Below are 16590 nucleotides of genomic sequence, written 5' to 3' on the forward strand. Positions count from 1 at the left end.
TTTTTCCTCTCCTCCTCGTCATTCTCTGCACCATATGTCAGGTAATGTCTGCATTATTATTCTCCAGTAGATAGCGTTATGTTTACTATACCAGTGTGTACATATTGCTATTTATTTTACAGCCATGATTCAGGTTTCCTCCTGTCGTACCACACACATTTATAATTCCTTTGTACTGGAGTGCACACCAGGTGTGTTCAGCCCTATGCAGACACCATATACAGGGGCGTTGTAACACAAACTGTGAGCCCTGACTTCCAGGGTGATTAGGCCAAAGTGGTAATCTGGAGTCTGCTCCTTCCAGCATGTGGCCGACATTAGGTGGTTTTGTCAGGTATAATGAACTACTAATACCAGCCAGCCCAATGGTTCAGAGTAATGCCCATTACAGGATGAGCTGTCAGCAATAATGTCTTTTTTGCTTCTATGTGCACCTGGTGCCTTGCACATTGGGTTGCTTTTTACTTCTAAAAGTTGAATCTGGAAGTAAAAGGCAAACTTTTAACTGTGTGGGCTTATTTTTGTTGTCTTTCATTCATTGAATTTCAGTTTTTTTTCAATCATGGAGTCTCAGTATGACATGTGGCTCTAGCTTAGGGTGGTCTGCATGCAATTAAAGGCTGCCTAGGAAAAGCCACTCCTTGGCTAACATCCACCCATTAGGACAAGTTTTCGTGTTTGTATTAAAGGTAATAAACATTTGTTCTTTCAGACACGGCCTGTTGGATCGATGCAGAGAGCTTGTAGAGGCTGGGTATGACGTCCGGCAACCAGACAGTGAAAATGTCACTCTCCTTCACTGGGCAGCCATTAACAACAGGCTGGAGGTTATCAGGTAAGTACTAGAGGGCCATTTATATTTGCAATTTATATTTAATATATATATATATATGTGTGTGTGTGTCATCTGTAAGGTAGTTAATTGATTTGACTTAATATCTGCCATCCTTTTAATGCAGTGTTCTCCCCAGCCCCCTTTAGCCTGGCACACCACCCATTACTTTTCAGTAACCACCTGGCTATTTTTCAGTGGTTACTAAAAACTTAAAGAGGCTCCCACCCAGCTTAAAAAAAAATTCTGGGTGCAAACTGTAATGCATATCATCATAGAGTTTCACTATCTTTCCCAGCAAAGTCTCAAGTTGATGTCTGAAATTATCATGCAAACTGTAAATTCTTAGATAAACAAAAACTTAAACCCCAACTCCAGCATAACCTTTCACTTCACTCCTCTCCATGTCTAACTAAAACATTAAAAATGATTGATATAAACCTTGGGTATTTTATTAAAAAACATACTAGGTACAAATATAAAAAAAAAGATAAAATAGATCAGGCTTCCAAACCTACCGTCATTTCAGAACTGTCCATTTCAGTACTTTTTTTTTTTGCCACAAGATACCCATAGTCTTTCTCAAATGTCATCAGTCTTCTAGGATGATACCCAGCATGGAGTTGGCTTTGATAAAAATTGTATGATAAATACAGGATCTACAGCACAAACGTGTACCGTTTACACTGCTGCATTGTGATGTGTGAGGGGTTTTCTATGCAGTGTAGAAAGTGAACACAATTCCAGGCAACATGTTTGTAAACTGAATAAACCAATCCAGCACACACTGCATCTATTCCCAATAATCCACTATAGTGGAAGACATTCTCTACTTTGGTAACAATATGAAATTAGTAACTGCAATGTGAACATCCAGTATATATATTTCTTTTTTTATTTTGGTGGTACAACTATTTTTGTCTTTTTTGTATCTGCATTGAGTTCAGTTTTAATGGGCAGAGATAGGGATTCTGAGCAGAAAACATTGAATAAACATAATTCTTGTCTTACGTACACAGGTATTTTATCTCCAAGGGGGCTGTTGTGGATCAACTGGGAGGCACATTAAATTCAACTCCTCTCCACTGGGCTGTAAGGTAAGGAATTTCTCCTATAATGTCAAATTTCCTGGCAATTGTATTTTTACGGATGGGAAATGACAAGATACCATAATATATAAGGAATTTCCTTCTTGGAAAGGTTCATGTAGAAAATCCAGTAAAGAAAACACATATTTTTTGTAATTGCTGCTTCTTTGCATAGATTTCATTATTCACTGTATCCAAGTGGGGTCTGGTAAAGTGTAATATGTCTGGACTTCCAGGGGACTCCTCTCCTGGAAACTGGTGAGATCTCCCTGCTGTAGTCACCACGTCTGCTCCTTACTTTGCTTTTTATTTTGGGGGTTTTTCATCTTGCCTTTCTCCATTCTTTGATAAGAGACCCCTTGTAATAGCTGCAGCATATGTAGACATCTGAGAAGAAGTGCATAGCTATTATCACTGGCTTCCACCGGAGATATAAAAAGCAATACTTTAAAATGTCATTGACACTTTAAGTATAAAATATGACAAGCGCTTCCTGCAGCAAAAATCTATAACGCCTACTTGTCCAGCAGCACCGCTTGTAATGTTGGATGCCTAAATCTCTTGCCATGCTCCGAGGATTCATAATTAGACCCACCTGTGTCACTACAGGACATAACAGTGCTGCAGAAGCTGATGACAGGAGCCATTGAGTGCAGCAGGATTAGCCATCACAATAGTCATAGCCAAAGGTCTGTAACATAGTCAAAGTTCAATTTTTTTAGAGGGAGCCAGTATGCTTTTGGGATGTGGGAGAAATTTGGAGTGCTCGGAAAGATTAGCATTTGAAGGCTTAGGCTATGTACACATGTCGGATGATTCTCACCGATAACCGCCTCAAGGCTAATAACAGAGGAGAATCCAGGGACAACGAATAATCATAATGAAAGTGAAAGGGGAAAGAGTGCAGCGAGGTGCCACTCTGTCGTTCTCCCTTCTTCTTAGAGCAGAACGGTGCTGTATGTACAACGCTTGTTCATGCATCGTGCAGTCTGTTGTCGTTGGAAAGGATCATGAAAGGTCCTTGTCAACAACAATTATTGCGGCCTTAATATCTGTGGACAATGCATACCAGATATTTTACAGTTTAGTGGCTATTACTGTGTCAAGGACAGGGGTCCCAATCCACTGATAGAAGGCCTTTCCAGAAATGTAAAGGAAGCTGTGTGAGGTGTAATATATTGCCCTTATCACATTTTATTTTTAAAGAAAAAGTCTCTTTCTATTTCAAGCCTTTACTATACCCGAGTTACAAAATGCATATACTTAACCAAAGCAGATATTTTTAGGGCTAAGGGAAACTTTGTTCTCCATTACCACTTTGGCACTTGTGTGTATAATTAGAAAGACCCCAAGTCGTAGAGACATACAACCAAATTTAGCTGTTTCAGTCTCTGACAGCCCTAACAGACGTTTTTGTAAGTTTAAAGGACAGACCGCTTTATAACATTTCTTACTGTTTTTGTTGTCTGTGTGGCTCTACCAGTCACTAAGTTACAGCATGACAGGCAAAGCTCAAACACTTCACAATGCACATTTATCACACTCAATGAAGAAACATGCACACTGTGTGGTATATTTGTAGAGATCATAGTTTAGCCAACAAACAATAATGGAAAAGATCTAACACAAGGAAGTGGCTTTATAGGTATTTACACAGAGACCATTATACTATACTTGATTTGTTTTTACAGCTGCCTCCTAGCACTAATATTTTGCTTGGCTTAACCAGTACGTACTTCTATATTTAAAATTCTCATAATTTTTCCTATATGAATTTAGTTACACAGCAATGCACAAACATTCAAATGAGTCCCATGTGTAGTTGCAAGGTCTATATTCATTTTGCCCCTCCCTTTGTATCTGTAATTCTTTAGTTACACCATCCATTGTATTGTGAAAACTCACAGTTTCCTCACTGAGTCACAGTCCAGAGAAACCGGCTTTTCCTTTGTTTCCTGTAAGATGAGACCAGCTTATCTGATTTCACCTGCCTTTCTGGTATTTGGTATGTTGTAATTACCAGCTGCTGATCTGCCATGTGCATCAAAGGTAGAAAGAGGAACCCATTGTCCATTTATAATAGAAGTAACCATTGCATAGGTTGAGCCAATACCTAATCTATTCATTCACCCTAGATGTAACTACTGCATAGGTTGAGCCAATACCTAATCTATTCATTCACCCTAGATGTAACTACTGCATAGGTTGAGCCAATACCTAATCTATTCATTCACCCTAGATGTAACTACTGCATAGGTTGAGCCAATACCTAATCTATTCATTCACCCTAGATGTAACTACTGCATAGGTTGAGCCAATACCTAATCTATTCATTCACCCTAGATGTAACTACTGCATAGGTTGAGCCAATACCTAATCTATTCATTCACCCTAGATGTAACTACTGCAGCCATTTTTCATCTTGCATGACATATGCACATATAATTGTTACACATTAAGGTAAAACAATGACACGGTACTGCAAAATAACAAGATAATAAAATAAATAACTATTCCCTTTTGTTATAGGGAAAACCTAAAAATGTAAAAAATGTACCATTTGAACAAATTTAAAATTTTTAGGAGAATTTCTAAAATAATAGCAGTGCACTTCCTGGTATGGGAATGTACCTCGGTATTGATTAGTTTTGAACTTTCTTCTTGCTAGTTTTGAGGTCCTGTCCCTGTTTTCTTGATTTCATTTTCATATAAAAAACACTGTCCTTATTGGCACCATTATTGTATTTAAAGGCTTCAGTCATGTCCACACTTTCCCCTCTTTCCTCTAGACGGTACATAGTCAAGTTCTTGCAATCTCTTCTGATTTTTTCCCTCAGACCATTCACCGTTATTGTTGTCTGACTTTTATCCTATCAATATCTTTTTGTAACACACAGGACATAGTATTCGAAGTGAGGGCTAACTAATAATCTTTATATGCAACTCAGGACCTCCTTCCTCCTGCTGGTGACCCCTCTAGTGATGGTGACCACAAAATTCTATCTATATAGAGGAATCAGGACCTCCTTCCTCCTGCTGCACAATTCTATCTATATAGAGGAATCAGGACCTCCTTCCTCCTGCTGGTGACCCCATAATTCTATCCATATAGAGGAATCAGGACCTCCTTCCTCCTGCTGATAACCCCTCTAGTGATGGTGACCCCATAATTCTATCCATATAGAGGAATCAGGACCTCCTTCCTCCTGCTGATAACCCCTCTAGTGATGGTAACTTTTATGCTGCTGGTGATGTGTTATGCACAGTTCTGTACACTTTTCTTATTATTGGTCTCAGTTTCAATCATCTGAAATGAGGATGAATATTTCTCTGCTATAGTTACAGCCATAACTATACCCACACTACTTTACCCCATGTGTGCCATATTTTGAATTTAGCTATGTTGAAGTGTAGTTTCCCTCTGCTTTGACCAATTTTCATGCAATGCCAAATAATGTTGCATGCTTCTCTTTGCTGGAGTCTTTCACGTGGGAACATAAAGCCTTGACTATACCAAGATAACTGTCTTTACACAAACACAGAACAGAACATGCAAGTAATTAAGTAATGAGGGAAAGACCCCCACCCCCACAGTAAGACCTCAGGCAATACTGGTAGCTCATCCTGTTTTTGTTGCTTGCCTTTTTTCAGGCATGGCTTCCAAAATTTAGTTCCCCACCCTTCACTAATTCGAAGTATTTTTTAATTCTTAGATTCGCTACACAGGGTTAGCGATTATTTGTTATGCACAGCATTGTGCAGTCTTTTGTTGTTGGAAAGGAGCTTTCACAATCCATTCCAATGACAATTATTGCACGTGTGTATGCAGCCTTGGACTAAACAAAGTTGCTTTAGTACAATAGGAACTTTATTCTGTGTTCTCATTGACATTGTTCTGTAGTTCCTCTTTTAAGTGTTGCTTTTCTTCTACCTCAGACAGGGCCACCTGCAGTCTGTGATTTTACTGATAAAGTGTGGAGCCGATCCAAATCTAATTGATGGAGAAGGCTATAGTGCCATCCACCTGGCTGTCCTTTTCCAGCATCTACCCATCATCGCCTACCTGATTGCAATAGGGATGGTACGTATCCAAAGTTTGGTGAAGTCCAAATAAAACTGGTAAATGCAGAACAAAACAATATTTTATGTTAAAAATGTTTTATTTTTGCATCTTTAACTTTTACTGTTCCAGTGATCTAATAGGAAGTGATAGACAACTGCCTTGATAGGGACACACAGCAACATTCACCAGACAGCAGTTCTACCCTGCTAAATATTTTTTTTTGTCCCACTTTCTTCCCATCATGTGATGCAATAAAGTGGAGGACACTCCGAAATAAAAACATAACAAAGGTTCTAGGGCTGGGTACATATGGGCCCAGATATCCACCATATGTGGCCAGCCTGGCTATAATTTCACCACACACTATAAGCTTTTCACAAATTGCATTAGCAGCTGCAGCAAGCCAGATGGAGCCCATCACCTATACAGGCTAGTGGGCATCCAGCATCATCTAGCCCTTTACCCCCAGCCTTGACCGTCCATGGCTTGCTCCTTTCACTTTTCACTGGATTTTAGTTCTTTCAATGTTGGAGGTTCAGCAACACATGTGCGCATTACTTTGAATAATCTGCATTGAAAGTTGCATCCTGCATAAAAATGCACACCATAGGATGGACATCACAGCTCAGCTAAGCCTTGGTGTTGTGATGTCTCCAAACCCCCCCCCAACGGCCATGGCCTTCCTGCATTACACAGGGAAGCATAGAGATCCAATGATATTATCAAAGATTTCAAAATAAGGTATGAATGGTTTTGCCGGAGAGCAGGGAAGCAAAATATAGGCAGATTAAAGACTAAAATGTTCAACCCAGACTTTTTTCTAAGCTGGTTGGGAACAAATTGTAGGTGGGGGGGCTGCCCCTGTATTGTGACCACCCAAAAACCTCCGGGTGAACTGAAAAGTGCCAGGTGGTGGGCCCGGCTAAAAGGTGCAGGGGAGAACACTGGACTTCAGGTACTGTTGAACTTGCCTGCACCAACCTATCTTCTACATTCCTAGGTGGGCTTCCTCACTGGCCGATATGAATGTTCAGGGGTAGGAGGTAGTAAGCAAGCTTTAACTTCAAAGTTCAAAAACCTTGCTTGGCATTCAGTCATAAAACCACGCTGTAGCTATTTGCCTAATTGTCTATGTAATATCAGTTTCTTTTCTTTACTACAGTTAGTGTTTTTATGAAATAATTATTCTTCAATTGTTCACTGTGGTATTGGTTCTGCTCATTGATTATTTGGTTATTTCTGTCTTTAGAACATTGATGCTTCTGATATGAACGGAATGACCCCACTCATGCTGTCAGCACAGAAAATTATTGGGTAATGAAACATACATTTTATTTTTTATATTATTACACAGTTCTAAGATAGAACTATAAGGTCCGGGTCTAGTTTTATATATATTCAGACTTTAATTTTAAGTGTAGGCATAGAGGTCAATGGTATGCAACCTGGCCTCTCACACTCCTCTTGTTTCCAAACTTCTTTTCTGCCTCAGTCCAGCCTTTCCTATTTGTGTCACTCCTGTATGTAGCCCCCCTGATCCCAACACATGCCATACCTTAATACAGAGTTAAAGTCATATCAGAGCTTCACCAATCTTCCCTCTGGTCACTAAGACACCTTTACTGTATTATAGAGACCAGTGCTCAACCCAGAAATTTATTTTAGCTGGGTGGCAGCCCGTGTATTGTGACCCAACTCTTCAGTAACCATCCAACAGTCGGGTGGTTATTGCAATGTGCCGGGTGGTGCACCGAGCTAAAAGGGGCTGGGGAGAACACAGGAGACATGTCAGGGCTTATCATTAGTAGAGTACAATACCTGTAATTTATCTATTTATTTTTGTTTTAGAATGGAGCCCACAAATTTTCTGTTAAAGATGAACCCATCCATCAATCTTGTAGACAAAGTCCATCGGAACACAGCTCTTCACTGGGCCATCTCATCTGGCAACGTTAATGCTGTGGATCTCCTTTTGGAAGCAGGAGCGAGCATGGATGTTGTGAACGCCAAGGTGAGCTCACTTTATTTAGACTAAAAAAAAGAAGGGTTTGTTCAGCTCCTAGATTGTAAGCTCTTCGGGACAGGGTCCTCTCCTCCTCTAATCCTATCCTGTCCTATCCTTTAATAAAATTATTCATGGGTCTGGGTATTTTGACTCTCTGTCTTTTGGTACTGCTGCCAACTGCTCTACTGAGTTTTTGTCCTGCAATCACAGTGACAGGAATTTGAGGACATATTTATACCAGGTTTAATAAAAACCAATGATAAATGTTCTGGCTGGAGTTGAACTATTAAAAATGAAATCTATTTTATTGTTCTTCAGGAAGAAACTCCTCTTGTCCTTGCCCGGCAAACCAGAAATCGCCTAATTGTCCATATTCTGACAAGCGAGGCGAATGCCAGGGCTAGCAGAAACTCCAGAATTTTAAAGGCCCTGCAAAAGTATGAGGTAAGCAAACCGGTTTCTTTTGTCTTGTTATAAATACAATTATTATCCCATGATCTAGATCTGTACATGAATAATGAACATTAAGTAACTAAAGTAGTGTCATCAAAAGTGCTGTTACTTTTTTTAAAACCACTAAGTGCTTTCATTCATAAATCAGGGTCTGTATTGGAGAAATAAAACACAACTCTGCTATTTTCTGTTTATTGGGTTAGTGGCTTTTTCAAAAACATACAATGCACAGTGTTTAACCCAGAAACATTTTTAGGCTGGGTGGGAAGAAATTGTAGGTGGGTGGCAGGCCCTCTATTGTGACCTAATTTATCAGTAACCACCCAAAAACTGCCGGGTGGTTTCTGAAAAGTGCCGGGTGGTGTGCCCAGCCAAGAGGGGCTGGGGAGATCAGTGAATGCAGTTCCATACTCAATACTCACCCTCTCTCCAGTGCTGCCCTTAGCTGTACCTCTTCTCCTTCTCTAATTGTCCTTGCTGTTTTGCATTTTTACATTGGTATTGCTCTAACTAGAACATGATGTGTGGGTTGTCATGGACCTCAGAAGGGATAATACCATGGCACTCCGCAATGACATAGTGTTGCAGGGAACTGTGCTGATATGATTGCCGCTGCATGAAGAAGTACCACCCAGCACCAGAAATTAAAAAAGGAGACCCCACTTGTCCTGTGATTGCTCCTGAAAAGGACGGGGGGGTTGACCTTTTAAAGGGACAATTTGATTGATTTGTATTGAACAACAAGACGTTATTACTGCTGATTCTTTAACGAACCTGTAATAAATGTTTTGTCTCATTGGTAGAAATTCCTGTTGGTGTTGGCCTGTCTTTCTCTTATCGGAGGTATTGGATACATCCTTAATTTAAATACTGACTCCTGGTTGTTAAAAGGAACTCTTCTCGCTTTAATGACAATTGGATCTCAGTTCTTCACCAGGTTTGTTGTTTTATCTTTTTTTTATCTTAATAGGAAAACATGATTTGTTTTTAGTCATTTTACTGCTTTAAAAATGTTTAAAGTAATACTCAATGGCTTTTACATTTTTACAAATAGATGTTTAATACAGGCTGCATACTGGCATCTCGGAGCCTTATCTGTTTTCTAAATAGCACAGTGAACGCTCTTTGCCTTTAGAATCTTTGAGCAAAATTCAGTATGTTCCTCCAGAACAGGGAGAGGGTTTTGAGTCACACCTAATGAGTTATGAGTTAATCAATTGGCATTTTTTTTTCAATAGAACAGCTAAGAATAGACAAGTAAATGTCCATAGTTCTGCTTGATTATTTGGGGTTAGCTAGGTTAAGGCTTATTTAGAGTAAAGCTGCATACAAATGTCAAATTTATGATGCTGGAAATGATCTTTATAATTATTTCCAATTACAGTAACACAAACAAGTTCTGTACTGAAAAGCCCTTTCCAGGTCTTTAAAGAAGAGAATGGGGGAGAACAGCCAGGAGGCACCCCACTGTGTACAACTCCATAGCAAATTACAGCAGTTGTCTGTGGTCAGTCATTTAATGAACTGCCATGGCAGACCACTGTACACATGCTAGATTTTTACTCAAGAGTATCATGATTGTTTGTCTCAGATGGCAGTTATCTAAACTTTAGGCTTACAGGGTCATTGTACAGGTAAAATTTTATGAATCATAAATTGTGTAGGTAAAAGTGTAAATTGTTATTCATATATCAAAAAGCCTGAATATAAAGGACAGAATCTGATTTTATTAATTTTAGGATCAGTTTGCTGATATAGATAGATAGATTAGATAGATATCTCATTGACTGCTCCAATACTTTGCATTCGCACTGGATGCCGTTGTTATATGATACAGAAATAGGGTGACGCACAATCTCGCCACACAAATGGACAAAATAGACCACAGTAAATATTGTAGGAATGCTGACAAATGTGTGTTATTTGTGCTTTTTCTCTAACAATGCATTTTCTTATTTCTGTACTTACAATAATATGGAACTGTTTTCTTTCTGTTTGCCAGGCGATTTGTCGGACAGAGCAGTCAGAAGCAAGTGCCACCGATTTTCTTCATCTGCTCTGTTTTTTGGATGTTCATGACGTGGTTCATGTGTTTTCTGCCTCATATCCTTTACATCGCTAAATACTGAAAGTCAGGTGGCCAATCATGGTCACCCTACAGTTTTAGCTACTAAATTACTACAAGTTCCACTTTACCTGATATGCCAGTAATGTATTTCTAAAATTTTTAAATAATTTTGATATAAACCTGTTCTAAATCTATAGAAATAAATCCATGGATCTTAAGTTTAAAGTCCTAAAAAATAATACATCATAGTGCAGCTTTCACTAAAGTGTATTGAATCAAAAGGTTCCCTTATGTTTAAGTTCTTCAAATAGATGTATTTACTATAACTGTTTCAGGTAGCTGGGGAAAATGCTCAGATTAGCATTTCACTTATTGGACATTCGCAATGTTTTACTTGTTGTCCTGCTTTAATCCCCGGGATTCACCAGACTGTGGTATGTGACTTTGTGTACCCCATTATTGACATCTATGGAACACTTTTAGCTATTTCAGACTCAAAGTGAGTTGCAGCATTTTGCCAAAGGGTCAGACTTGATCTCAACCTCTCCCATTCAGGTAAATGGTTGGAGGATTGCTCCTTGCACACAGTTTTGGCAAGTCGTAGTGCAGTTTCCAAAGGCAGCATGTAATTTTTGGGTGTGTGGTTAGTCTTTACCCACAGCTGCAGCCATATGCAAATGTGGATGTCTTCAGTGCAATTGTCCTCGGCGCAAGCTGTGCGCCCGCGAGGAGAAGACTGCATGGTGCTATGCTATATTTGATCCAGATGATAATATGCAATGTTTTATTATTTAAAGTTTTTTCCTTAACTCAGTTCTGGTTTCTCGTTATACATTTGGCGCAAGCCAACATACAAATCCCCTTTGTAATCAGTATGTTTCTCCTTGTATACTATTTCTACAAGACATGGAGAACAGACCCCGGGTACATCAAATCCTCGGAAGAAGAAAGAAGGCAGGTATGTCAACTGTAAAAACAAATCTGATTTAAAGCCCAACTTCTGGGTTGTGTTTAAATTAGACCAATTGTGTCAATTTATGTTTAAAGAGGTTGTTGTGCAGTGACACTGCAACCTACCTACCTATAGCTACAAGGGAACGTGAATGGGCGAGGGGGGGCATGCTGTCAGAAAACTCATTTTGCCATAAATGCTAATTAACAAAAAAATTTTTACATTAATGAGCTGCGTTTTTAGGAGGTAGGGACTGATTTGGATAAATCTTTGTACATAAACAAGTTTGATTTATATTTTTCAGACAATCATCACCCTGGCTGAAGCTGGCTGCCTGGATGTGAGGCTCTTCTGCAACTCCTGCCTGGTATGTCTGTCCTCCTGAAACACACATTTTATTTTCCTGTTCCTTGAGCTTTGTGCATGAAATATAATAAATAAAATTGACACTGACACTAACAATATTATTTGTTATGTTTCAGTAGAATAACTCTAAAGCTACGTACACACGTCAGATGATTCTCATCTGATTATTGTTTCAGGACTAGTATCTGATGGGAAACTGGAGTGTGTACAGCGGGCGCCCAATGTCGTTCATGGATCTGTCCTGGCGGATCCACGAACAGTGGACAACTGTAATACAAGTGAAGGGGAGATACACTGTACACAGGGGATATACGTGTCCAGCACTTGTTCATGCATCTTTCATTCTTTTGTCGTTGGAAAGAATCGTGAAAGATTATTTCCAACGCTGTGCAGAATATTTATTACCCGGATACAGAGATAAGCAAACCAGTGCAAATTTCGCTTTGCTGTGTGAATTGATTTTATCGCACCAACCACCTAAATATGTGTAATGAATGAGCCGATATGCAAAATGAGATTTGTGTATTAAGTTGGCTCTTGATCTTTTCAAATGACACTTAACATAATAAGTCCAAGGTAAATATAAATATTTATGTATTCCTTATCTTTGCAGCTGTAAATTAAATACATACATTTCCAGTTATTCAGTTTATTGGAAGATGTATCAAAATAAAAATAAACAATATTGACTTCTAATTTGCATATTTTCGTGTTGTAAGCATTCTATTAACCCTTTATGTATTCTCTCAGGAAAAGAAACCAATCAGATCAGTGCACTGTCATGCGTGCAATTCCTGTGTGGCTAAGTTTGATCAGCATTGCATATGGACTGGACGCTGTGTAGGTGAGAACGTTTAATTGTATTGTATAGATAACAAGGAAATTATTAATATATAAAATGTACTGTATATACAGATCTGGGTGAAACCTTCCTTTTAACACGTTTGTTGCTCTTTATAGCAGAAGTAATCTAACTCAGCCTAGACAATAAGAGCACAGGCGTTTTATGATTTATTTATGTTTTTTCAAACTTATCCTCCTATTTATTTTCCAGGTGCTGGGAACCACCATTACTTTGTCCTTTTCTTGTGTGCCATGGTGTTTGTGGGCCACTGGATGATCTATGCCTCCTCCATTTGTAAGTGATCTTTACCATTAGAGGAGTAGCTCTATTATTATTGCCTGAACACCAAAAATACATTAATTATATTCTACATTAAGGAGCTCCTGTCTCTAGATCTTCTCTTTTAACATAAAACTTACTTTAATAATGTGCATTTTATTTGCCTGTAAATACCATCTCTAAATATGCACAAGCCCTGAGATTGCTGCTGGGTGCCTTCTATTCTTTAAGTTTGTGACTTTTTCTCTATAAAACTTGCTAGTTCTTCTTAGAACCTAGTATTTTAGTACCATCTTCCTTCATTCACAGTATTATAAATATGACTGCATTATAAGACTAATCTATTGTTTATTGTTATTCCCACAGACTGGGTCAGTCAATGCTCCACCAGTATACGGAATGATGGCATCTGGTTATTCTTGGTGGAGATTGTGTCCTGCTCCCCTTGGGTCTTGTATATATTTCTCCTTGTCTGCTCCCTTACTGTGTGGGCAACTCTCATGTTTTTAGTGCAGATCTATCAGGTAAGACACAGATTTTTATCGGTCATGATTCTGAAGACTGTAATAAATCAAGGACTAAGTATGTACTGAGGTTTAATCATCCATCATTTTCAAAGGAAGATCAGGCCTATGATGTATTTGAAGGGCCAGAAAAAAACGTGTTTTGTATGTAAAGCAGCCACAAATAGCACATTACCAAAATTGTATTTAAACAATCCCAATATTACTGCAGCTTTTGCTATTAAGAATAGTATAGGTCACCTATGTACCTGTAACATATTACGACATTCTGCTGTCTAAGCCCAAATAAAGATAAAATATAATCATTTTTGAGCATTAGGGGCAGAGAATGACGTTAACCTTTTGGTTATCGTGCTACTTACAAGAAGACTTAACACTGGCAAACCAAAAAAAATCTGTTGGCTACCCCAAAATACAACCCCCTACTACTACCAGCTTACCTCAGATTTCCAAGGTTGCCCCCTTGTCTTCTCTTCACACATTCTGTAAGTTGTACCATGTAATTTTTTGGGCCTTGTCTGATGCCACCTTAAACCTTCAATCAGCTCTGTGATCTGCAGTCCCCTGTTGTCTGCTCAGGAACTGAACAATTTTTCTTCTGGGCTTAGTGTTGTACTGCAGGTCCAGGGCAGAATCCACTCAGGAGCTACAGGTACCGCTAAGGTCCAGAACTATTTCAAACAGGTAGTGAAACCTGTAGTTGCCATCTTGGCACTATTTTAAATCAGTACCTGGGACTCTGTTAACAATTTCCTTTATTTACCAAACGCGCCAAAAAAATGGCTGGAGTTGGGATTTAATTTTATTAAGCATTTGCCAAGTTTTGTGTGTTATTTTTATGTATGTTTGGTGAGGCTTCTAAAACGAACAGTTATTGGTCCTTCCTGTATTGAGATCAGTGCCGGGACAAGGCCCTTTAGAACCCAATGTGAAAGGCAAAAGTGCCCCACCATGCTACCACCATAAGCGGTGAAGGAGTACAGCCTTTCACCCCAATTCTCCCTCGTTTGCTGAAGTGTTCAAGGCTCTGAATGAGATAACATTTTAATGATCGTGTAACATGAATTAAATTCTCTGTTTTTTTTCTTCAGATTGCATTTCTTGGTTTGACAACTCAAGAAAGATTCAATTTACAGATGCAAAACAGATTCGGCAAACGCAAAGTGTCAATGCGGAAATCTCCCTTCAAGTAAGTGACCACACAGGCAATGTCTCAGTCATGTTAGAATAAGTATAGTCCTCGATGTAGTATACAGTTATTCCAAAGAAAGAATGGAAAAGGGAAGCTAGGGTTTTATAGACAATACCTATTTATATTAGTGTTTAAGCTTTTTTAGACAAACATGGCTACAGGAGATAATGAAAAATCATCCCCAATAAATATTCATGGGGGAAAAAAGACCATTAAACAATACAAAGTTAATCTCTAGATTTATATAAACATGCGGTGGTCACATAGCCTAACGCGTTTCGCCTTGTGGCTTCCTTAGGGCATAGTTGGTATTGTTAGTGGTTGATGACGACCAGATTACCTCATAGCATAGGCAAAAGTTCCAACAAAGTGCAGAGGGATCCAAAAAGCAGAACACTAATTTAGAAAAGGTATATAAGTGCTAGCAGAGAGAGATAACGCTGCCGCTGTAGAGGGGGTCGAGTAACAGTATTGATGTCCTTGATGTATCATGTTTCTCATGTACATTAAATGACTCTGGTTGCAAGGGAAAGGCGGGGACTGTTGTGCCTGACATTCTTTCAAGAATACAAATAATGTAAAAAGTAAAGAAGTGATTTTTCCTCTTCTTTTCGGGAAAATCTCTAGTATGTTCAAGTTGTGTCCAAAACTGGTTAACAAGGGGTTAGTTCACAGTGAAGCTGTCACGTGTGTCATTGGCTGAAAAAAGCTTTTAAACCTCTAAGTGGAGCCATTACTTGATAAATTTGTCTTTATCAAAGTTTGATTGATGACTTATACCATTTCCTTCAGCCGTGGCTGTATCCAGAACATCGCAGATCTATTCCAGTGTCAATGTTTTGGACTGATCAAAGTGACTCCCGTGGACTGGACCAAGCAGTTTCATGCTATGTTTCACCCATCCAAGTTGAGGAATCCCCAGCCCGTTTAGACGCCAACAACCACAATGGCAGCCTGAAGCTTTTACTTTTAATTATTCAAACAAACCGGTGCCTTACCTAAGAATTGTCTGAGGTGCATTACCATCCTAAAATTCACCTTCCCCACACTCCTCTCTTCGGGAAGAAGTGCCCGCGGTTGTTTGGGAACTCCAAGTGGAGTTTTTGTGTGAACCCTAATAACTTGTAAATGGAAGATGCTGTCCTAAAAAAAAAGACTGATACATGCTTTAGGGTTTCACCACTAGAACATTTTTTTATTCTCTTATACTTTGGTACTGTTTTGTAAAAACTAGGGAAAACAAAAAAATGGAGTTTTAAAACAAAAAATGAAAAAAGATCTGATGGGGGGTCACATTTACCATATACCTTTCTTCAGGTAGATCTGTTTGTGGTTTACAATTTTGTATATATGAAAAAAATGGTAACATGGGGTTTTCAGTGGTACCAAATTATAACAAATATAGAAACGGATCTATAAAATGCAATATTTTAATGTAGAAAACAACAATAAAATTTCTTAATAAAAATATTGCTGTAGTATTTGTGTGCATTGTATTAGCTTTACACTAACCCAGTTTAGTTTTATCAACATGTTCAATTTAAATTAACCTCCCTGGAGGTATGAATATTAAGTATTTTTAAATGTAAAAGCGGTACCTTAGTATTTTAAAATTCCCGCCACCTAGCTGTACGGTCCCGCCCTCCAGCCACACCCTCACAAGCAGATGCCTCGCCGCTGAAACCTGGGAACCCGGTAGGACTTTTAATCTCCCTGGCTATTCCAACCCGTGTGTGGCTCGGGGGTTACAGCTTTTGTTATGGAAAATTCACCCCGAGCCACACTGGGGAATACCGGCAGGGAGGTTAAAATGTTAGAAGAAGTGCACTCACTTGCAGAAAGTCACTAGGAGGTTTTTCTGGTAGGAGATACATGCGAAGTCAAACAAACCTTTCCCCAGCCCCTGGTGATTTATGTTCTCTGT

General features: G+C 39.0%; 1 protein-coding gene across 2 annotated transcripts in view; it reads left to right on the forward strand.

Moving 5' to 3' along the window:
• ZDHHC13 (zDHHC palmitoyltransferase 13) overlaps positions 1-16147 on the forward strand; it is a 21227-nt gene extending 5080 nt beyond the window's left edge. For both annotated transcript variants that reach the window (XM_072422305.1, XM_072422304.1), the window contains exons 3-17: positions 713-835; positions 1852-1929; positions 5857-6001; positions 7233-7297; positions 7832-7994; positions 8307-8432; positions 9245-9378; positions 10444-10543; positions 11342-11467; positions 11766-11828; positions 12578-12671; positions 12882-12965; positions 13317-13474; positions 14566-14663; positions 15459-16147. In XM_072422305.1, the coding sequence (XP_072278406.1) occupies positions 713-835; positions 1852-1929; positions 5857-6001; positions 7233-7297; positions 7832-7994; positions 8307-8432; positions 9245-9378; positions 10444-10543; positions 11342-11467; positions 11766-11828; positions 12578-12671; positions 12882-12965; positions 13317-13474; positions 14566-14663; positions 15459-15597 (1696 nt within the window). In that variant the 3' untranslated portion in view covers positions 15598-16147. The remainder of the gene's footprint in view (positions 1-712; positions 836-1851; positions 1930-5856; positions 6002-7232; positions 7298-7831; positions 7995-8306; positions 8433-9244; positions 9379-10443; positions 10544-11341; positions 11468-11765; positions 11829-12577; positions 12672-12881; positions 12966-13316; positions 13475-14565; positions 14664-15458) is intronic.
• Positions 16148-16590: the final 443 nt, after the last annotated feature.

Source organism: Pyxicephalus adspersus, chromosome 9, assembly GCF_032062135.1.
Source record: "Pyxicephalus adspersus chromosome 9, UCB_Pads_2.0, whole genome shotgun sequence".
In the NCBI taxonomy this organism is placed as follows: Eukaryota; Metazoa; Chordata; class Amphibia; order Anura; family Pyxicephalidae; genus Pyxicephalus; species Pyxicephalus adspersus.